The 23,148-nt window shown below is 37.7% G+C and overlaps 1 protein-coding gene across 8 annotated transcripts in view; it reads left to right on the forward strand.

Annotated features, from left to right (window-relative positions):
- RUFY2 (RUN and FYVE domain containing 2) overlaps positions 1-23,148 on the forward strand; it is a 55,199-nt gene that overhangs the window by 26,011 nt on the left and 6,040 nt on the right. For 5 of the 8 annotated variants that reach the window (XM_059170095.1, XM_059170097.1, XM_059170093.1 and 2 more), the window contains 5 exons: positions 1,606-1,703; positions 4,133-4,252; positions 11,026-11,155; positions 12,112-12,206; positions 22,189-22,237. In XM_059170095.1, coding sequence (XP_059026078.1) covers positions 1,606-1,703; positions 4,133-4,252; positions 11,026-11,155; positions 12,112-12,206; positions 22,189-22,237 — 492 coding nt within the window. Of the gene's footprint in view, positions 1-1,605; positions 1,704-2,459; positions 4,059-4,089; positions 4,253-11,025; positions 11,156-12,111; positions 12,207-22,188; positions 22,238-23,148 lie in introns of those variants that run through there. The other 3 variants (XM_059170094.1, XM_059170099.1, XM_059170100.1) reach the window with 3 other exon arrangements.

Raw genomic sequence — 23,148 nt, forward strand, 5'->3', positions numbered from 1 at the left:
AAGTTTGATAAGTTCTTTATAGATTTTGGAGGTAAGGATCATTCTTAAATTCTTAGAATTTCTTGAGTTTAATGTAAATTGGATGTGACTTTTGGGGAGTTGTTAAGCATCTGCCTTCAGCTCAAGTCATGATTCCGGGGTCCTGGGATCGAGCCCCGCATCGGGCTCTCTGCTCACCGGGGAGCCTGCTTCTCCCTCTCTCACTCCCCTGCTTCTGTTTTCTCTCTTGCTGTGTCTCTGTCTGTCAAATAAATAAAATCTTAAAAAAAAAGAAAAAGAAAATTACTTTTTGTATGAAGGTTTGGTTTTTAACTGTGCCATACTAGTAATAAAAACCAGCAGCTTCTTTTTCTATATGGAAGCTTAAGAAGTGTAGCAATGGAATAGGTATCAAAGAATAAGCAAATCACTTATATGAATTTCTTTTTTAATACCAAAAGGTGTTAAGTATGAAGATTAAATCTTTTGGGAAAAGTCAATCTAAATATGCAGGACATTTTTGTGAATTCTTTTGTATACTACAGTCCTGAGAAAGATTTATTTTTTCTTAAAAAGCTATTATTTATTTGAGAGAGAGCATAAGCTCAAGGGAGGGGTAGAGGCAGAGGCAGAAGGAGAAGCACACCCTCTGCTGACTGTGGAGACCAGCACAGGCCCTGACTCCAGGACTCCAAGATCATGACCTGATCATGTCAGACACTTAACTGACTGAGCCACCCAGGTGCCCCTTTAATTTTTTTTTTTTAAAGATTTTTTTTATTTATTTGACAGACAGAGATCACAAGTAGGCAGAGAGGCAGGCAGAGAAAGAGGGGGAAGCAGGCTCCCTGCTGAGCAGAGAACCCGATGCAGGGCTCTATCCCAGGACCCTGAGATCAGGACCTGAGCCGAAGGCAGAGGCTTAACCCACTGGGCCACCCAGGCGCCCCAAAGATTTTATTTTTTTAAGTAATCCCTACACCCAACATGGGCTCAGATCTATAACTCTAAGATCAGGAGTCACATACTTTACCTACTGAGCTAGCAAGGGCCCTGAGAAAGATTTAATTTTGACTGAAATGCTTTACTATAGGGGTATCTGGGTGGCTCAGTCAGTTAAGTGTTTACCTTCCACTCAGGTCGTGATCCCAGATCCCCACTCAGGTCATGATCCAGCCCCACATTGGGCTCCCTGCTCAGTGAAGAGTCTGCTTCTCTCTCTCCCTCTGCCCTTCTCCCCTGTTCATGCTCTCTCTCTCTCTAATAAAAAAGTCTTGGAAAAAAAAAGCATTACAATAATAATTGTTATGAATTCTCTCATAAAGTGACATCACTGTTTAAGTAGATTTATTGCCAAATGTTTTTTATTTAATTTGAAAAATAGCATAATTTACAAGAGTTTATTCTGCTGTCTTCCAGAAATACTGAAGGCAGTATTTTTTTAAATTCCATTTTAATTGAAGACTGATAGTTCTACTGCTTTATATCATAGGAGTATTTTAATCTACAAATTAGCTGTACTCATTTCAAAGTAAAAATTCCATAGTAAAATGGTATACAAAACTTAGAAATATTTAGGTTTAAAAATCAAAGCCACAATAGTGGTTCTTTTTCTTTTCTAAATAGGGTTCTGAAGACGGCTTGAAAGAAAAAAATGAAATAATTGCCCGACTAGAAGAAAAAACCAATAAAATTACTGCAGCCATGAGGCAACTGGAGCAAAGGTACAGCATTTTCAGTCTTAGTTTCTCTTTTTCCTTTTTTTTCTTCCTTTTCTTTATTCAACTCTGATACCTGCCACAAAAACCATTAGGAAAATTTAGATTAGGACTTTTTTTTTTAAGCCCAGCAGAATTTTGCTTTTTTTGTTTTGGTTGTTGCATGGAATCAAGTTGCTTTATATTAGGCTGATTTCATTTGAATTTGCCATTTTGTGGATTTTTTAAAAAAGATTTAATATTGGCAATTTCATGTGATTCAATCTATTACATAAAACAAATACACAAACAAAAACTTTAAAAAAGTGAAAAACGAACAGAATCTATGGTGGAATTATCCCTGATTGATTTCCATGCATATTGATTGTCATATTCTTTGTCATTCACCATCCCTTTATCTGAAATCAGGCTTTGAGTTGGCAGTTTAGTTGTGTTTCTTTGAGCTAGGACCTTCAACCCAAACCAAGAAATAATTTTATTTAAATTGAATTGTTTTATATTGGCATTTTTCACTTTTATTGTTGGAAAATGTAATGTATTTCCATTGACCTGTCATGTTGGTGTCAACATATGTCTTATCATTGCTTTCTTTGAATCTACTTATGAAAAACATAACTATTAATGCTTTATTGACATGAATATTCTTTTATTGACATCCTCTTTCTTCTTTTTTCTTTTTTGTTTTCTTTATCCCCATTTTTACATTTTGGACATCTTTATTACCTTTTTCTGTCTTTGATTTCTGTCCATTCCATTATGAAGTGACAATGATTTGTTAACTCAAACTAGGACAATTGCAATGTCATTGGTGAAATATGCCAGCAGTGACACTCAGGACCAGTACAAGCTGGTCAAAGATATATCTTTCTGAAAACCACTTGTATTTAAACAGACTAAAAGAGACTCAACAATTTTATAATATATTAAATAGAAAACAATTTATGCTATTAAGTATTTGAAAAGGGTATCAGGAACCCTCTCCACTTCTTGATCTGCTGCTGTGGTAATGCACTGCCATAGAGCAGAGTGGGTGCACTTGGATTTCCAAAAACATACTCCTCAAACCTTGTGCACAAAGGCTGATTTGAGTATTGGCCTTTTGGAGGTCAGGATTTTCAAGTGCAGTTTTATCTTTTTAGCTACTTTTTAATGGAAAATATAAACATTGTTTAAAAATAAGTTGATCCTTTGATTTCACAGTGTGTTGGCACAATTTTTTTCCCCATTGGCCCACTCCTTGCCTAATGGCTTCTTTACTGATTTTTTACTGATGTCTTAAAATAGTTTATAATGCAGATTGGCCATTCTTTTGTGCTCTAGCACCTCAGTTTTCCACTTCTCTTAGCCCTCTTCTATGATAGCACAACTTCAGGCCCTACCTCACTCTGAGTTTTATTTTAGTTTCTGTAATCTTAGAGAAATGCTTGGGTCCCCTGTCCCTCCACGTTAATATTTTAAAATTAAATTTTGATTTAGAGATAGCTTGAATGTTACTCTCTTGCTCAGAAGTGGCATTTATACTTCTGAAATGTGTCAGGTTGCCCCACTGGCATGTTTTTAGGAAGAAAAGAAGAGGCCCTGTTTTCAACTAGTTGAATAGATGATTTTGCCTGAGATTCCCTACAAGGAGTTAATGTCTCTTTAATAAGTGGGAAATGTTTTCTTATAAAAATATTGAAGTTAAATCTAAGGAATCCTAGATGGGAGGCAGGGAGTGGAGCTAAGCACAGGGAGAATCAGTGACTTACAAACAAAAACAGAACAAATGGAAATCACATTTTTAGGTAATATTTAAACATCAGCGATGAACAAAAATGATCTCTAGAGAATGTTGCCAACTAGTACTATATTCTTTTGAATCTTAACACACACACACACACACACACACACACACACACACAGCTTTTGGCATAATTTAGTAAATGCATAAAGATTCTATAGGGAGGACTTTGCTGTTCGAAATAATTTCAGGTCTTTGCTCTTGGCCTTGTAGCACACTTGATTCCTGGCATACACATCCTAACATAATAAATAACAATGTGGCTTCTTCACCTAGTGTAGTCATAAATACTGTGTTTTACATGGTTTTGTAAAAAAGGCAGTAACGCACCCATTATACTTTCAAAGTTAATCCATTCTGCTCTACGTAAGTGGTAAAGACTGTATTGCTTTGCATTGTTAATTATGAACAAGAAATAAAACAAATTTGAAGATAGTATTCTGGGCATATTATATGTTATACTGAAAAAAAATCACAAAACAATTTCTAGACATTGTGTGGCTCTTTCACGTTTGAGTTTGTGAGTTTCCCTCCAAACTTTGTTTTCATTTAGAAATGTTTCTATTTCCCCATTTTTCTTTTATTTGTCTTCTTCACCCTTTTACACCCTAGTTCTAGCCTCAGTTTTACCCAAAGTTGATTTGAATTACACCAGATTGCAGCAAGCAGAGAAGGCGCAAATGGAAGCTGAAGATGAAGACAAGAAATATCTACAAGAGTGTCAGAGTAAATCCGACAATCTGCAGAAACAAGTCTCCCAAAAGGAGAAACAGCTGTGAGTATTTCACTCTTGGAAACAAATACTTGTATTAACATAATCCCCTCCCCAGGCCCCCCCCTTTTTAAAGATTTTATTTATTTATTTGACAGTGATCACAAGTAGGCAGCGAGGCAGGCAGAGAGAGAGGGGGGCAAGCAGGCTCCCTGCTGAGCAGAGAGTGCGATGAGATGCTGGATCCCAGCACCCTGAGATAATGACCTGAGCTGAAGGCAGAGGCTTAACCCACTGAGACATCCAGGCGTCCCCACCCCTTCTTTTTTGCCCATAATGGTAGCATACCTTTAGTTAATGATGCCAGGTAGATTATGGAGTTCTCCTTGAGAAACTAAAAAGAAATTAGAAAACACAATCGATAAACTTGAGTTTTTTGTCCCTTTATTGTTTTCAGAGCTTTTCAACTCTGTTGTTATCTTGCTCAAGGAGAATTTTATTCTTTCCGCTGGTGCATAACAGCAGATGGCCGTTATATTTCTAGATACTGAGTGTAATAGACCTTTGTAACTCAAAGGAACTTGTATTATCAAAAAACAAGAGATTATCTGAGAACGTTTTTATTAATACTTTAGATAGCTCTATATATTTCTTACAAGCTAAGAATGATGTCCATATATGTCACTGGACTGAAAAAAGCAAGTTGCAGACAGTATGTAAGGTATCCCAATTTTTATAAAATTAAAACTGTGCATATATTCATAGTTACATGTATAATAACTATTCACATATGCATATATATTTAAATAAGCACATATGCGTGTGTGTGTGTGTGTGCGTGCACGCTTAAAGAATATAGATTCTGGGGAATGATCTCAGGGGAGATTGACAGGGGTATTTCAGTTTTTACTTTATAAACATCAGTATTTTCTCCTAGTAAACATGTTAATTCTTTTGTTATTAAAGCAACAATAGCAAATAGTTATGTTTAACAGATCATAAACAAGACTACATGTCATTTATGATATATAACTTGCTAAGCTGTCTTGAGATCCATTGTTTGAGGTGGCATTAAACTCCTCTCAGTTTGTGCTAATTTTCTAATAGTTATGTCAATTATGTCAAATCCAGCTGTAACTGTGGATTTGTGTATTTCTACTTTCAGTTCTAATGGTTTTTGCTTCTTGTATTCTGAAGCTTCTTGTATTCTGTTGTTTGGTGCCGACACATTTAGGATTGCTATGTCTTTTTGGCGAATTGACCTTTTTATCAAAACAATATGCCTTTTATGAGCCATGATATGATATGTTTATGATATGATATGATATGTTTATCTCTGGTAATTTTCTTTATCAGATGTTAATAGACCTGCTTCTGTTTTCTTTTGTTTAGTATTGTCATATAATAGAACATGACTGTTTGCATTTTTCAGTATTTAAACTTTCAGCCTAATCTTTATTATTATCATCAGTATATTTGAAGTAAGTTTCTTATAGTTCATGTTTTTTATCTGTTCTGACAATCTCTTAATGATATATTTAGTTCATTTACATTTAGTGTAATTGTTGGTATGAGAGCATAAGTCTGTTCTTTTATTGTTTTTTTTGTTTTTCATTCCTTTATTTCTTTTTTTCCTGACTTCCCAGGGATTACTTGAATATTATTTAGAATTCCTTTTTGATTTATCTATAGTGTTTTTGAGTGTATCTCTTCATATAGATTTTCTCATGATTGCTCTAGATGCTGTCTTATATATTTGCAGATTTTCAGTCTACTGGTACCAATATTTTACTACTTTGAGTGAAGTGTGGAGGTCTTACTTCCACTTAGATCTTTTTACTCCTTTTCTTTTATAACATAATTCACTTAAATATTTTCTCTGCATAATATTGAGAACCACATCAGACAATATTAGAAATTTCTTTCTTTTTTTTTTTTTTTTTAAGATGTAAACTCTAAGCCCAATGTTGGGTTTGAACTCATGACTGAGATCAAGAGTCACATGCTTTATGACTGAGCTAGCTGTGTGCTCCCACATTAGACAATATTATAGTTTGTGCTTCAAACATTATATATAATTTAGGAAACTTTATTTTTCTTTCTTCATTCCTGATAAAAGTTTTCTTCTGTATCTGAAGAACTTCTTTTGTGTTTCTTTCAGGGTGGGTCTCTTGGCAACAAATTCTCTTATTTATTTTTTTTCATATGAGATCTTGATTTCATCTTCATTTCTGAAAGATCTTTTCAGACTTTTCCTTAGAATTCTGAATTGACAGTTCCTTTCTTTCAGCACTTGAAAACTGTTGTACCATTTTCTTTTGGTTTTTGTAGTTTCTGATGAAAAATACTGTCATTTGAATGACTGTTACTCTATCCAAGATTATTTCTTTGGATTTATCCTTTTTAAGCTTTGGTCGGCTTCTTCAGTCTTTATGTTTATCTTTACCAAACTTGGATATTTTTCAGCTATCTGTTTTCTAGATATTTTTCCAGTCCAGCTGCTTTCTTTCTACTGGAATTCTTTCGTTTGTTTGTTTGTTTGATTTACTCACTTTAGCGCTCAGTTGGTGAAGCATTTGCCTTTGACTTGGGTTATGATCCCAGGGTTCCTTGGGTTAAGACCTCCATAAGGTTTCCTTCTCAGTGGAGAGCCTGCTTCTTCCTCTCCCTCTGCCCCTCCTCCCCACTCATGTTCTTTCTCTCTCAAATAAATAAATTAAAATCTTAAAAAAAAAAAAGATTTATTTAGACAGGGAGAAAGGGAGTGGGGAGGGCCAGAGACAGAGGGAGAGGAAGAATTCTAAGCAGACTCCTTGCTGAGCATGGAGTCTGACACAGTGATTGATCTCACGACCCTGAAATCATAACTGGAGCCAAAATCAAGAGTCGGATGCTTAACCAACTGAGCCATCCACACTTTCAGCCTCCCCTCTCTTCTCTGGAATTCTGATGACCTTGAATATTAGATTTTTTGTTTTAAATAATCCTATAGGTCTCAGACACTTTTTTTCCCCCCGTTTATTTTCTTCTCTCTTGTTCAGACTGGGTTTCTATTGTAGTGTTGTTGTTGTTTAAGTAGGTTCTGTGCCCAATGTGAGGCTTGAACTCATAACTCTGAGATCAAGAGTTTCGTGCTCTACTGACTGAGCCAGGCAGGTGCCCTTGTGGTGTAGTGTTTTGAAATCCATTCTTTCCTCATCATTCTCCTACTGAGCCCATTTCGTGAGGTTATTGTATATTTCCATTTGACTTTGTTTCCTTCCTCTCTCTTTCTCTCCTTACCAGTCTACAGCCATTCCATCCTGAACGTGCCCAATTTTATCCGATGTTTTATGCTTAAACTTACTCTTTTGTTTCCGGTGTGTTCTTAATTGGTCATAGGGGCATATTCATGATGACTGCTTTAAAATTCTTATCTCTTCAGAATTATCTGACATGTTGGCATCTTTTTTTTTCTCATCCACGTTAAGATATTTCTTGGGTCTTGGTATAACAAATGTTTTTCAGTTGCATTCTGGACACATTGAGAATTATGTTATGAGACTACATCTTATTTAAATTTTAGCAGCTTTCCACTGAAGCCACACAAGCAGGGGAATATAGATGCTGACTCTCTCTCCCTCTCTCTCTTTAAGATGTATTTATTTATTTTAGAGTGCAAGAAGGAGGTGCAACGGCAGAGGGAGGGGGAGAGAGGATCTCAAACAGACACTACTCTGAGCGTGGAGCCTGATGTAGGGCTCAATTTCGTGACCCCTAAGATCGTGACCTGAGCCAAACCAAGAGTCAGACACTTAACAGCTTCTGACTGAGCCACCAAGGTGCCCTGAAACTCACTCTTTATACCAAGTAGGGATAGTATAATCCTAAAACCATTCTGGATGGAATGGAGAAGGGTACTTAACTACTGGGCAGGGATTGAAATCTGTGCTTTCCACTCAGTCTATACTGACATTGTGGAAAAGAAGGGTAGTGCCAGGTGAGGATGGAAATCTAAATTCCCCACTTGGCCTTTGCTGACAGTGGTTGGGGCCCTATGGTTTTTTCTTTTTTTTTATTTTTTATTTTGCTACAATAGGGGCTTTATTGTCAAAATGGTGTGGTTTTTTTTTTTTTTTTTTCAATTAACATATAATGTATTACTTGCTTCAGGGGTACAGGTCTGTGAATCATCAGTCTTACATAATTCACAGCAATCACCATAGCACATACCCTCCCCAGTGTCCATAACCCAGCCACCCCATCCCTCCTCCCCCACCCCCTAGCAACCCTCAGTTTGTTTCTTGAGATTAAGAGTCTCTTATAGTTTGTCTTCCTCCCCAGTCCCATCTTGTTTCTATCAATGCTAGGCTACCTTTTCTCAGTTATTTAGCAAGAGAGAGCAGACTTTTCTTGGGACTTTTTTCTTTTCTTTTCTCTCTCTCTCTCTTTTTTTTTTTTTTTTGTCTATATCCATTATAGGTAGTGGCTTCTTCAGCACCCACTCTGAGCTATATAGGAGGCAAAAAGAAGCCTCAGGAAACTCATCACCATGTTATTCTGTGCCTTCTGGGGTTCCTACTGCTATGGGGCTAACCTGGTCACTAAGTCTTGGATACTACTATAGAGAGAAGATGTTTCTTTCTGCTAAAACCATGTAATAAACCAAGTAATTTTGTCTCTCAGTTGGTGCCCTGTTGGTAGAGCATGACCGTATGAACAATTTGGAGATCAGGGGAATCCCTGATGGTTCAGAAAAACTGAAACTGTTTCTGTAGAAAGGAGCAGCTGGGACTATGTCCAAGAAAAACGAATTCCATTTTTTTCCTCCTAAAATGGAAATAAATGATTTCTTTCTACGAAAGTATTTTATGTTGTTGGAAAATGTAGGAAAATGTGAAGAAAATAAAAATTAGAGACAGGTATTTTTTTTTTAATATTTTGATGAATACCCCTTTTTTTGCTATGCAGAGATGCTTTTAAGTATTTTAGAAAGAGGGTCATACAACATGCTCTTTAGTACCATCTTTATTGCATGTGCTGTGTCATGGGCAGTGGTTCCTATCAATTAGCATAGGTCTGTACCATCGTATCAGTTAATCTAGAGGAATCCTTTAGTCTGAAAAATTGTGCTTTGTCGTTGGAGTTTGCATATCTTTGATTATTGGTGAGATCCATTTGTATTTATTTTGTGAATTGCCAGTTCATATCATTACTTTTTTCCTTGGAGTGTTCAGCTTATTAATATTTATTTATAAGAGTTCTTTACTCTGCGCATTTCACATACAGTGAAATATTTTTTAAATTTACTGTTTTTATTTTTTTCTATAAAGATTTTTATTTATTTATTCGACAGACAGAGATCACAGGTAGGCAGAGAGGCAGGCAGAGAGAGAGAGGAAGGGAAACAGGCTCCCAGCTGAGCAGAGCGCCCGATGCGGGGCTCGATCCCAGGACCCTGGGATCATGACCTGAGCTGAAGGCAGAAGCTTTAACCCACAGAGCCAGGTACCCCAAAATTTACTGTTTTTAAACTTTATTCATTTAGACATTTTAAATTTTCAGTAGTTATTTTTCCTTTTTTTCTTTATGGTTTCTGCCTTTGGTGGTCAATGTGTATTTTGACAATATATTTATAATAACTTAAAAATATTTTTCCTTTGCTTTTTCACTCAGTTTTTTTCTGATTCTGGATGATAAGGCCACTCAAGGCACTCCATACTTTCGTTCCTTCAGTGTTAGTAACATATACCTGTCTCTGTATTCCTTTGAATTTGTAGTGAAATAGTATTTATCAACAATCTGTAAATTCCATTTAGGGGTATCTTTTCTCTGCAACCTGAATTATAAAGTCTGAAATTCACTTCACAGAGAAATAATGTGGCCATAGATAGAAATGCTAACTTTATGAGGAAAAAAAGTAATTAGAATATTAACAGAAGAGTATTAAAATGATATATTGTGATAGTCTCAATATTACATATTGCTATTAAAATTTATTAGAGGGTGCCTGGGTGTCTCAGTCGGTTGAGCATCTGCCTTTTGCTTGGGTCATGATCCTGGGTCTTGGGATCCAGCCCTGCATGGCAGAGAGCCTGCTTCTCGCTCTCCCTCTGCCTGCTGCTTCCCCTGCTTTTGGCTCTGTCTCTCTCTCTGTGTCATATAAATAAATAAAATCTTAAAAAATAAATAAATGAAATTTAAGGTATTAGAAATTGTAGCATTGTTTATGCCTCATCTGTTATACCTACCTGTGAGCAATAATTTTCAAAATGATTTCTTCTTGGTATCTTAAAATGTAGGAATTTGACTACTTTTGTTTTGTCAGATAGTACCTGTTAGAATGATGAGGTAGCACTTTGAAATGTGAATTGGCATTTCTGAGCAGTATGGGTTTTCCTCAGGTCTCTTTGGGCTTAGCTCTGTCCTGGAAGCAATCTGTAAAGTAGCACTCTATACCAGGGTTGATTTTTCTGTGACTAATGTTTAATTGGTTTAGTGATTGCTGAAATTCATAGAGCAAGAGTTCATTGTAAAATTTTGCACATGGCATAAAATGTAAATAATTAAAACTTCACATTTTTCTCCTTTGTTTCATTCCTCCAAGATACAACCAGTGTTAATAGTGTGGTATATACTTCCAGGCATTTTCTCTGCTCATATAGCATTTATGTACACAGAAATAAGAAGTGACAAATTATTGTTTAGCCAGGAATTTTTGTGGTTGGCAAATATATTGATAAGTTGGGATTAGAAAACCCTGTGCTGCTGAAAATAATAAAACAGATGTTATTAAAGAAAGCAGACTGCTGTTCTGTGAGAAATAGCACTAAATTTCCGTGTGTTTGTCCTTTAAGGGTGCAGCTGGAAACTGATTTGAAGATTGAGAAGGAATGGAGACAGACTTTGCAGGAAGATCTTCAAAAGGAGAAAGATGCCTTATCTCATCTTCGAAATGAGACCCAACAAATCATTGATCTTAAAAAAGTAAATGGCGGTAAAACTTTAAAAATTGTATCTTTGAAAACTAAGTTACTCAAAAAGAGAGGGGCACCTGGGTGGCTCAGGCCTCTGCCTGATCTCAGGGTCCTGGGATTGAGCCTCCGCATCAGGCTCTCTGCTCAGCAGGGAGCCTGCTTCCCCCTCTCTCTCTGCCTGCCTCTCTGCCTATTTGTAATCTCCACCTGTGTGTCAAATAAATAAATAAAATCTTTAATAAAAAAAGAAATCATAATTTATATTTATACTAAAGAGGCAGAATATTCTGGTTGTATTTAAAAATACCAATAAGAAGGGGTGCCTGGCTAGATTCATGAGTTCAAGCCCCATCTTGGGTTGAAAGTTTTCTTTAAAAAAAAAAAAAAAATCATGGGCCACCTGGGTGACTCAGTCAGCTGAGCATCTGACTTTTGGTTTCAGCTCAAGTCATGATCTCAGGGTCATGGAATTGAGCCCTGAGCCCTTACTAGGCTCCAGCTTGAGATTCCTTCTGTTCTTCCCTCCACCCGAAATAAGTCTTTCTTTCTTTTTTTTTTTTTTTTTTTAAGATATTTATTTATTTATTTGACAGAGAGAGATCATACGCAGGCAGAAAGGCAGGCGGTGGGGGGTGGGGGGAGGCAGGCTCCCCGCCGAGCAGAGAGCCCGAAGTGGGGCTCGATCCCAGGACCCTGAGATCATGACCTGAGCCAAAGGCAGAGGTTTTAACCCACTGAGCCACCCAGGCACCCCAAGATAAGTCTTAAAAAAAAGAAAACTAGTAGAGTTTAAATGAATGGAAAATAGGTGATAGTTGATGGCATAGCTATGAGAGAGCTTGGACATAGAGTTCTGTTTTTTATAAAAAGCTAAAGGATTTGTTCCTAATTATTAGTATGTAAATGGTGGGGAATTTCTTGTTTATTTCTTTTAAATTGCATTTTCTGTCTTTTATTGTTTTGAAGGAGTTCCTTAACATCCAGGATGAAAATCAGCAGTTGAAAAAAATATATCATGAACAGGAGCAAGCTCTTCAAGAACTTGGCAACAAACTTAGCGAGTAATTTCTCTTTTTTTCCTTCATCTATGTAGTCGTTGACTTTTTTAAAGGTAGGAGTGTGCCAAACCAAGTAGGCAGAAGAGTTTAAATATAGAAAGAAATAGATGAACTATTAAAATAAAAAACCTTGGGGTGCGTGGGTGGCTCAGTGGGTTAAGCCTCTGCCTTTGGCTCAGGTCCTGATCTCAGGGTCCTGGGATGGAGCCCTGCATCGGGCCCTTTGCTTGGCAGGGAGCCTGCTTCCCTCTCTGCCTGCCTCTCTGCCTACTTGTGATCTCTCTGTCAAATAAATAAATAAAATCTTAAAAAAATAAAAAATAAAAAACCTTAAAGATAAACAAAAGTTAGGTTCAGTTTAATACATTGTAGCTTTAGACACTTAAAAAGACTCTTATTTAATTTATTCAAATTAGAGAATTCAAAAGTTCATTTAGTATATTTTCCCCAGAACGAGAGAAATCAAATTTCCAAAATATCTGGAGAGATCGTTTTCAGACTGTTTTGAGAAGGAGCTAACGTGAGAAGTGGAGAGTTTTATGCTAGAGTTGGGGCTTAACTTCATGCAATGTGGTTGGTTCTGCCACATTCAGGTGTTACTGGGTTGCTAGAAAGCCAGGAAGGAGCAACAGTGTTCTGTCTTTCTCACCTTCCTCCTTGTTCCACGTGGTCTGTGTTTGGGGTTAGGAGCTTCGTCCTTGTGCCCTGATTGAACATATTCCCAAGTATCTGGGATGAGCCCTGGAAGGTTTAGTTTAGATCGAAAGTATCACTGACATGTTAAAAAACAAAAACAAACTACGGAAAAACAAAAGAAAGCTGTAGTGCCCATAATCTTAACACCTATATAACTCCCTTTGATGTTTTATGTGATTAAAAATTCAAATAGCACAATTTCCTCCCTCTCCCAAGTATCAGTCCTCAAAGTTGAACCTCATAGCAAATTCATATGTGAACATCTCATCATATATATTAGTCATATATATGTACGTATATATCATTTGTAACAAACTCAATAGAAATCCTAACTGGAATGGAGACTTCACTGCTAAAGATGAGATTAAGAAATCTCGAGACCGGGGCCCCTGGGTGGCTCAGCGGGTGGCTCAGTGAAATTACTCTGCCTTCGGCTCAGGTCACGATCTCAGGGTCCTGGGATCAAGCCCTGCGTCAGGCTTTCTGTTCAGCAGGGGGCCTGCTTCCCCCTAACCCTCTGCCTGTCTCTCTGCTTACTTGTGGTCTCTCTCTCTCTGTCAAATAAATAAATAAAATCTTTTAAAAAATTCGAAAGCAATTGCCAAGGCCATAGAAAAGAGTAGTTCACTAAAACCACAAAAGGAAATACAGGTTCTCAAAAAGATAAAGCTACTGGGGTGCCAGGCTGGCCCAGTCAGTAGAGCATGTGACTCTTGATCTCAGGGTCAGGTTGTGAGTTTGAATTTCACATTGGAGATAGAGTTGGCTTTAAAAAAAAGGGAAAGCTATTTTTGTTTCTATAAATTCAAAGAACAATTTACATTATGAGTCTAGTAAGCAAGATTTCAATTCTAATGTGGCATTCACCTAGTGAGCACTTTGACCTTATGCTAAGCGCTTATTACTTTATTTCTCATTTATTCATTTGACAAATTCTAAGGTTGTATTACATGTCGGGTACTATTCCAAGTGCCAAGGACTCAGCAATGTACAATCGCACAATAAAAATAATACTTACATTTAAGATCATAAAGGGTTAATATTAAAACAGATTAGGATAGTAAAAGGGGAATGTGTATTATTTTCCACCCATCTCCCATGTGATGCTAAAGACTGTATGGTTTATTAAAGCCATGATCATTTTTTATTAATTTATTTTTTAAGGCATGATCATTTTATTGTTCAGATAGCTAAATTCACTTTTAAATTTTATTTAAGTTCAAGTTAACATATAATGTAGTATTGGTTTCAGGAGTTGAACTTAGTGATTCATCACTTAACATATAACCCCCAGTGCTCATCCAAGTAAGTGCCCTCCTTACTACCCATCACCCATTTAGCCCATCCCCCACTCCCCTCCCCTCCAGCAACGCACGGTTTGCTCTCTTAACTAGAGAGTCTTTTATGGTTTGCCTCCCTCTCTGTTCTTATTTTTTCCTCCCCTTCCCCTTTGTACATCTGTTTTGTTTCTTATATTCCACACATGAGTGAATCATATGGTATTTGTCTTTCTCTGAGTGACTTCAATTAGCATGATACACTCTAGTTCCTCATTTTTTTTAAATTTAAGATTTTAAGTAATCTCTATACTCAATGTACTGAACCTATAACCCTGGTCCTGGTCAGTTGAGTGTCCATCTCTTGATCCTGGCTCAGGTTTTGATCTCAGAATTGTGAGTTCAAGCCCTGCATTGAGTAGGCCCAGTATGGAGCCTACTTAAAACAGAACCACATGCTCTACCAACTGAGCCAACTGGGCACCTCTGAATTCACTTTTTCCCCCTTTTTCCTTTAGTCTAGTTCATTGTTTATCAAATTTTGGTTTGCATGAAAATTACTGCTTAAGGTTGGATATATTCAAAATCTATACTGAACTTTATGGGCTTTTTTTTTTTTTTATTAACATGTAATGCATTACTTGTTTCAGGGATACAGGTCTGTGAACCATCAGTCTTAGACAATTCACAGTGCTCACCGTAGCACATACACTCCCCAGTGTCCATCACCCAGCCACCCCATCTCTCCCACCTCCCTCTACTCCAGCAGCCCTCAGCTTGTTTCCTGAGATTAAGAGTCTCTTATGGTTTGTCTCCCTCTCTGGTTTCATCTTGTTTCATTTTTTCCCCCCTCTCTTCCTCTATGATCAGTCTTGTTTCTCAGAGTCCTCATATCTGTGAGATCATATGATAATTGTCTTTCTCTGAATGACTTATTTCGCTTAGGATAATACTCTAATTCCATCCATGTCGTTGCAAATGGCAAGATTTCAGTTTTTTTGAAGACTGCGTAGTATTCCTGTGTGTGTGTGTGTGTGTGTGTGTGTGTATCTCACCTCTTCTTTACCCATTCATCTGTTGATGGACATCTAGGTTCTTTCCATAGTTTGGCTATTGTGGACATTGCTGCTATAAACATTCAGGTGCATGTGCCCCTTTGGGTCACTACATTTGTATCTTTGGGGTAAAATACCCAATAGTGCAATTTGCTGGGTCATAGGGTAGCTCTATTTTCAACTTTTTGAGGAACCTCCATGCTGGTTTCCAGAGTGGCTGCACCAGCTTGCATTCCCACCAACAGTGTAGGAGGGTTCCCCTTTCTCTGCATCCTTGCCAACAACTCTTGTTTCCTGACTTATTAGTTTTAGCTATTCTGACCGGTGAAAGGTGGTATCTTACTGTGGCTTTGATTTGTATTTCCCTGATACCAAGTGATGTGGAGCACTTTTATATGGGTCTGTTTGCCATCTGGATGTCTTCTTTGCAGAAATGTCTGTTCCTGTCCTCTGCCCATTTCTTGATTGGAATCTTTGTTCTTTGGGTGTTGAGTTTGAGAAGTTTCTTTGTAAATTTTGGATACTAGCCCATTATCTGATATGTCATTTGCAGATATTTTCTCCCATTCTGTTTGTTGTCTTTTGGTTTTGTGCACTATTTTTTTCTTTGCTGTTTGTAAAAGCTTTTTATCTTGATGAAGGCCCAGTAGTTCATTTTTGCCCTTGCTTTCCTTGCCTTTGGCAATATGTCTACGAAAGAGTTGCTGTGGCTGAGGTTGAAGAGGTTTCTGCCTATGTTTTCTTCAAGGATTTTGAGGGATTCCTGTTTCACATTTAGGTCTTTCATCCATTTTGAGTCTATTTTTGTGTGTGGTGGAAGGTGAAGGTCCGGTTTCATTTCCCCCACACCATTTGTTGAAGAGAGTATCTTTTTTTCTATTGGACATTCTTTCCTGCTTTGTTGAAGATTAGTTGAACATAGAGTTGAGGGTCTATTTATGGGCTATTTAAGGAATTTTCAAGGGTTATTTTGACTAATTTTTTTTTTTTTACCAAGTTTTTTTTACACATGCCTAACGCCTCCGTTACTGCTATCTGCATGTTCTTCTGAAGTTTGTGAATTTCTTTTTTTACTTTAGAATATATTAGAGGTTTTTCCATATCAGTACATCAAGATGTTCCATAGGATGGGTGTGCTATAATTTAAACTTCCTAATTTTTTTTTCTTTTATAAATGATATTGTATGTGTGTGTGGATATATCTTGATATACTTTAGTGAGTATATCTAAAGAGTAAGTTCCTAGAGGTGATTGCTGGGCCAAAAAGAATGTGCTAAATAGGGCATCTGGGTGGCTCAGTGGGTTAAGCTTCTGCCTTCGGCTCAGGTCATGATCTCAGGGTCCTGGGATCAAGGCCCGCATGAGGCTCTCCGCTCAGCAGGGAGCCTTCCCCCACCCCTCACTCTCTGCCTGCCTCGCTGCCTAAATGTGATCCCTCTCTGTCAAATAAACAAATCTTAAAAAAAAAAAAAAAGGAATGTGTTCTGTAAAATTCTGTAGTGCCAAATCATCCTCTATTTCCAGTCTTAGACCCCTTCAATATAGCTAAAATTAGTAGGAGAAAATGCTTTTGCCAGTCTGATAGTTGGAAAACTTGTTTTGTATTTTTTTAACCATAACCACAGTTGACCATCTGTATTTATCTACTTAAGTCATCTCTATGCTCAATGAGGGGCTCAAACCCATGACCCTGAGATCAAGTGATGCATGCTCCAGGGGTGAAGCCAGCCAGGTGCTCCTGATCATCTGTATCTATCTGTGTCCCATTTGTATTCATAGCTTACTGCCTGTTCATCTCCTGTGCATATTTTTGGTTGCTCTTTTTCTTAGGGGATCTTTTTAAATTTTTATTATTATTTATTTATTTAAAAGATTTTATTTATTTATTTGACAGACAGATATCACAAGTAGGCAGAGAGGCAAGCAGAGAGAGAGGGGGGCTCGATCCCAGGACCCTGAGACCATGACCTGAGCTGAAGGCAGAGGCTTTAACCCACTGAGCCACCCAGGTGCCCCATTAGGGGATCTTTTTTTTTTTTTTTTTAAGATTTTATTTATTTATTTGACAGAGAGAAATCACAAGTAGATGGAGAGGCAGGCAGAGAGAGAGAGAGAGAGGGAAGCAGGCTCCCTGCTGAGCAGAGAGCCCGATGTGGGACTCGATCCCAGTACCCTGAGATCATGACCTGAGCTGAAGGCGCCCCAGGATCTTTTTTTTTAAAAAAAAAAGATTTATTTATTTATTTGACAGACAGAGATCACAAGTAGGCAGAGAGGCAGGCAGAGAGAGTGGGGGAAGCAGGCTCCCTGCTGAGCAGAGAGCCCGATGCTGGGCTCAATCCCAGGACCCTGAGATCATGACCTGAGCCAAAGGCAGAGGCTTAACCCACTTAGCCACCCAGGTGTGCCTTTCTTAGGGGATTTTAAGAATTGTACACATTGTACATCTTCCATTTGTCTTTTTACTTCATTTATGAGGTTTTTTCCCTTGTTAATATTTGAATTGTTATGGCAGAGATTGTTAGTTTTCCTCTGCTGTTTCTGGGTCCATAGTGCCTAAGACATGCGTAGGGTGAGCTTTGAGTCAGAACTCCTTTTACCCTTTGCTTTTGTTCCCCGCCTCGTTTTATCCTTTCTTAACCATAGTCCTCTTAAGTGGTGAGAATAATTTATCAAAGCTGGAGGAGGACCAGTGGCCCCTATGAAGTCTCCTATATACCACAGCAGATTATCTGTGAAACGCTTTTATTCTTCCTCTTCATCCTCCTGCTCCTGTGATTATAAGATATCAAATTCTTCCCTAATACACAGGGTGATGAATGGGTATCTTTTTAAAGATCTTTTTAAAAATTAGTTGAGGAGGGACTGAGATTGGATCAGTACTTTGCTTCTAATTTACCAGGAGCCTTTAGGCTTTATATAGACCATTTGGGTATTATTTAAAATGTATTATTTAATTTATTTAAAATTAAATATGGTTCATATTATGGTTCAAATAACCTTTATCCTCCCCATAATATGAACCATATTTAATTTTATTAAAAGGAAAAATTTAGGTTTTGGAAAGAACCATTCAAGACTTTTTTTTTTTTTTTTAAGATTTTTATTTACTTGTCAGAGAGAGACAACGAGAGAGGGAACACAAGTATGGGGAGTGGGAGAGGGAGAAGCAGGCTTCCTCCCCCAGCATCCCCCTTCCCCGAGCAGGGAGCCTGATGTAGAGCTTGATCCCAGGACCCTGGGATCATGACCTGAGCCGAAGGCAGACGCTTAATGACAGAGCCAACTAGGCGCCCCGATACTGTGTTTTCAAGTTATGATTAAACTTACAAATTAGTATTCATTAGTATCACTCACAGGAATAAGGATTCCTCTACCATTTACTAGTTTTGTGACTTAGGGTTATTTAATACCTCTAAGCCCACTTCCACATTTGTAAAATGGAGAGTTATAAAATCCCCAAAGGGTGCTTTTTCTAATTAACTGAGAATAAGCATGTGAAAGCCTCTAGCACAGTACCTTTGCATTATCACAACCAGAATATCCGTTTTCATGTCAGATGAGGTTGGATATGAAAATTACTTTCTACTGCTCCAGTTTCTGAACCTGTGATTTTAAATGTAAACAGTTAATTTTAACTAGAAAAATACTTTCACTAATGAAGTATTTACTCTTATTTCTTATTAAAGGATTCTTAAAAAGAATTTTTGAGAAATTTTGAAAGGTTTTAAGTGTTATTCTAAATCAGTTATGTTATGGAGAGAATAATTTGAGGATTAAACAAAATGAAAATGAGCTGTTCATATTTGAAGAAAATGTGGAACATGAAATATTAGGATGGAATATTCAAGGAAGAGAACCTAAACTACTGTGTGTGTGTTAGAGTGACTGAGTTAAAAATATATGAAGGATGATAATCAGCTTTTCTCTTACACTCATCAAAGTTTAAATTCCAACAAGAATTTTTAGTTTGGAAAGACAAATTTCCTGGACTCTTGCAAACAGTATTCTGTAAAACAGATTCCTTCCACATAAAGAAAATGACGGATTTTTTTTTTTTTCCTCCTCAAAGCAGAGGTTTCAGGATTATCAGGGGTTGTATCATTTATGGATATTTTTCCTGTAGTGTCATCATCAATTGTGTCTCATTTATTACAGCCTCATGTTTTATCTTGACCCTTCTCTCTGCTGTTTTCATGCCACGGTTGAATATATTTTTACACAATTAAATATTTCTAAATAAAAGCTAATTAAAATGAATAATATGGACCTCTGTTTCCTCCCTGCAGAGAGGAGATGTTCTGGTATATTTTGCTTACTCGAACTTTGGCTACTATTCCTTTCTTTAGGGTAGTATGGCAGTTCATATCGGAGGGGACAATATTAGCTGTGTCCCTATTTGTAATTAAAGGCATTTTACCCAGAAATATATCAATGCCAGTGAATTTTCATAACAGTTTCTGTAGCAAATGCCATTAAGCTACTTTCATTCCATATTCTGGTTTTCTGTGTAGCACAGTTACTATTTTGACCATTATTCTCTCCAGCATCCATTTTTTTCAGCTACATTTTGTAGATGCGAATTTAGACAAGAAAATTTTGTGTTGTATTTTTAATCTCTGTAGTTTTACATTGATTTTTCCTACTGTAGAAATATGAACTAGATTTAAAAAAACTACATTTTGGGGCGCCTGGGTGGCTCAGTCATTAAGTGTCTGCCTTCGGCTCGGGTCATGTTCCCAGGGTCCTGGGATCGAGCTCCGCATCGGGCTCCCTGCTCATTGGGAAGCCTGCTTCTCCCTCTCCCACTCCCCCTGCTTGTGTTCCCACTCTCTCTATCTCTCTCTCTGTCAAATAAATAAACAAAATCTTTAAAAAAATAAAAAATTTAAGAACAAATAAAAGAACTTAAAAAAAAACTACATTTTGTTTTTATGTCTTGGAACAAGGAACACTAGTAGTATGAAGCCATTTCCTACTGTTCTGCTTCAGGAGCAGAGACTTTATATATCTTTTGATCCAGTAATTTCATTTTTAAGTAGTTTTCCTATGAAAAAGAATACAAATATTTTGGTCATTCCAATTTTTTTTTTTAAAGATTTTATTTATTTATTTGACAGAGAGAAATCACAAGTAGTCGGAGAGGAAGGCAGAGAGAGAGAGAGGGAAGCAGGCTCCCCGCTTAGCAGAGAGCCCGATGTGGGACTCGATCCCAGGACCCTGAGATCATGACCTGAGCTGAAGGCAGCGGCTTAACCCACTGAGCCACCCAGGCGCCCCAGGTCATTCCAATTTTAATGAACAATTTTTGTGGTGAGAAATTTGAAATAAGTTGAAAGTTCCACAGTAGATGATGATATAAACTACTTTATATTTTTCATTGTCTACCATGTAACCATTTTACCATAATGATGTGGCAGATGCTTAACGACAAGCCAGTAACTCTCGGCCTTTCAAGATCTATGTTTACCTGAAAAGAGCTGTTTATGGAAAACTATATAAATGGTGATTCCATTTAAAATATACACATACTCAGGTGGATGGGGTTACTGGGTGATGGGCATTAAGGAGGCAGATGATGTAATGAGTGCTAAAGGTTACATAAGACTGATGAATCACTGACCTCTACCTCTGAAACCAGAAATACGCTATATGTTAAGTAAATGAATTTAAATAAATTTTTAAAATATACACATACTCGGGGCACCTTGGTGGCTCAGTGGGTTAATGCCTCTGCCTTCAGCTCAGGTCATGATCCCAGGGTCCTGGGATCCAGCCCCGCATCAGGTTCTCTGCTCAGCAGGGAGCCTGCTTCCTCCTTTCTCTCTGCCTGCCTCTCTGCCTACTTGTGATCTCTGTCTGTCAAATAAATAAGTAAAATCTTTTAAAATAAATAAATAAATAAAAATAAAATATACACACACTCACCAACATGCAGATTATCCTCTCTGGGTAGTAGGATCACAGATAAATAGTGTTATTTATAATTTGCAAGTTTATTGATATGTATTTTCAAAAGGTGAAAAGTATCACAATTGTATTTTCCTTAATATTCCCACTCTTACCGTTCTTTTGCATCTGGTAGAGAAATAGTGTGTATAATGGCTAGCGTGGGCTTTAGCATCACAAAGAACAGAGTTTGAATCCTGGCTTCCCCAGTTACTGCCTCTGTGACCTGTTATGAGTAATGAAACCTCATCAGGCTTCACTTTATCGATACTGATTAATCTTTTTTTTTTTTTCTTAAGACTTTATTTATTTATTTGACAAAGAGAGACAGCCAGAGGGGGAACACAAGCAAGGGCAGTGGGAGAGGGAGAAGCAGGTTCCCTGAAGAGCAGGGAGCCAGATGCCAGACTCGATCCCAAGACCCCAGGATCATGACCTGTGCCGAAGGCAGACTGAGCCACCTAGCTGCCTCTGGTTGATCTTCAAAAAAATAGGTGGGTTTTGGGGGCGCCTGGGTGGCTCAGTTGGTTAAGCCTCTGCCTTTGACTCAGGTCATGATCCCTGGGTCCTGGGATCAAGTCCCAGGGAGCCTGCTTCTCCCTCTGCCTCCCTCTCTCTCTCTGTCTCTCATGAATAAATAAATAAAATCTTAAAAAAAACTTGTTAGGGCTTTTTTTGAAGATTAAATGAGCATATACATGCAAAGGTCATATAACATGTCTGGTGCACTGTGAGCTTACAGTAAATGCTATTACTGATATTGTCATAGCCACATGAAAATGCCAATATTCTTTTGCTAAAGCAATTTTTTAAATTTAAAAAGGACCATTTTTCTTTTTGAAAATACAGGAAAATATAAAATATAATCCCACTAGTCAAAGAAGATCATTAGAATCATTTAGTATATACAATTTTATATCCTATGAAAAACCAGTACCTGAGTGAGTTGCTAGATGTTCTGTGTTTAATATATTTACTGACACACGGACCCATTTGTAATCTTTTCAGATCAAAACTTAAAATAGAAGATATAAAAGAAGCCAACAAAGCATTGCAGGTGAGTAGAAACTCTTTCTCAAGTAGGAAAGTAGGGATATATGTGTGTCTCCAATAGAAGGTAAAGCCCTGTATCAACCTAAGGTACTGTTCCTGAATCCCAGGATTATAGAGGCACATGCCCCAGACAGGTGTCCGGGATGATGGGGATCCAACTCTTCCCTGTTACATCTCTAGAATCAGTCAGTAATCATGTTGGAAATGGCCTTGGAAAGAATTTTTTCTATCTTCTTGTGCAGCATGTCCTGATAGTGAATCTTGTCTTCAAGAGTCCTTGATTTCCTGTGCTGGTCTGTTTGACTGGCAACAAGTCATACCTTCATGGAGTTTGTTTCTTCTTCTGAATGGCTTCTGAAATGGGCATATGATTTTGCAGGTTGCTTTGAATATTGAGGTTAATATGTGAGAAAAGTGATTAGTACAGTGTTTGAGTATATGGTTCCGAATGCATCTGGACACAGAGTCCCTTCTACAATACAAAATATTCTCTCTCTGAGTAGTTCAGTGAGATTGCCTCCTACCACACAGCTTCGCATCCTGTTTTTTTAGCAGTGTTACGTGAAAATACTTTAAAAAGTCAATTAGTGCTTGGGGTGCCTGGGTGGCTCAGTGGGTTGGGCCGCTGCCTTCGGCTCGGGTCATGATCTCGGGGTCCTGGGATCGAGTCCCGCGTAGGGCTCTCTGCTCAGCGGGGAGCCTGCTTCCCTCTCTCTCTCTGCCTGCCTCTCTATCTACCTGTGATCTCTCTCTGTCAAATAAATAAATAAAATCTTTTAAAAAAAAAAGTCAATTAGTGCTAGAAAGAATTTTTAAAAAAGAATGGTAGCAGTCTTCTGTTCTTCACCCCCCTCCCTTATCCAACCTAGCTCCTGCCACCTGAAGGGAGCTACTTCCAGTCCTTTCAGTTGTTTC

Source organism: Mustela lutreola, chromosome 4 (genome assembly GCF_030435805.1).
Source record: "Mustela lutreola isolate mMusLut2 chromosome 4, mMusLut2.pri, whole genome shotgun sequence".
Lineage (NCBI taxonomy): Eukaryota > Metazoa > Chordata > Mammalia > Carnivora > Mustelidae > Mustela > Mustela lutreola.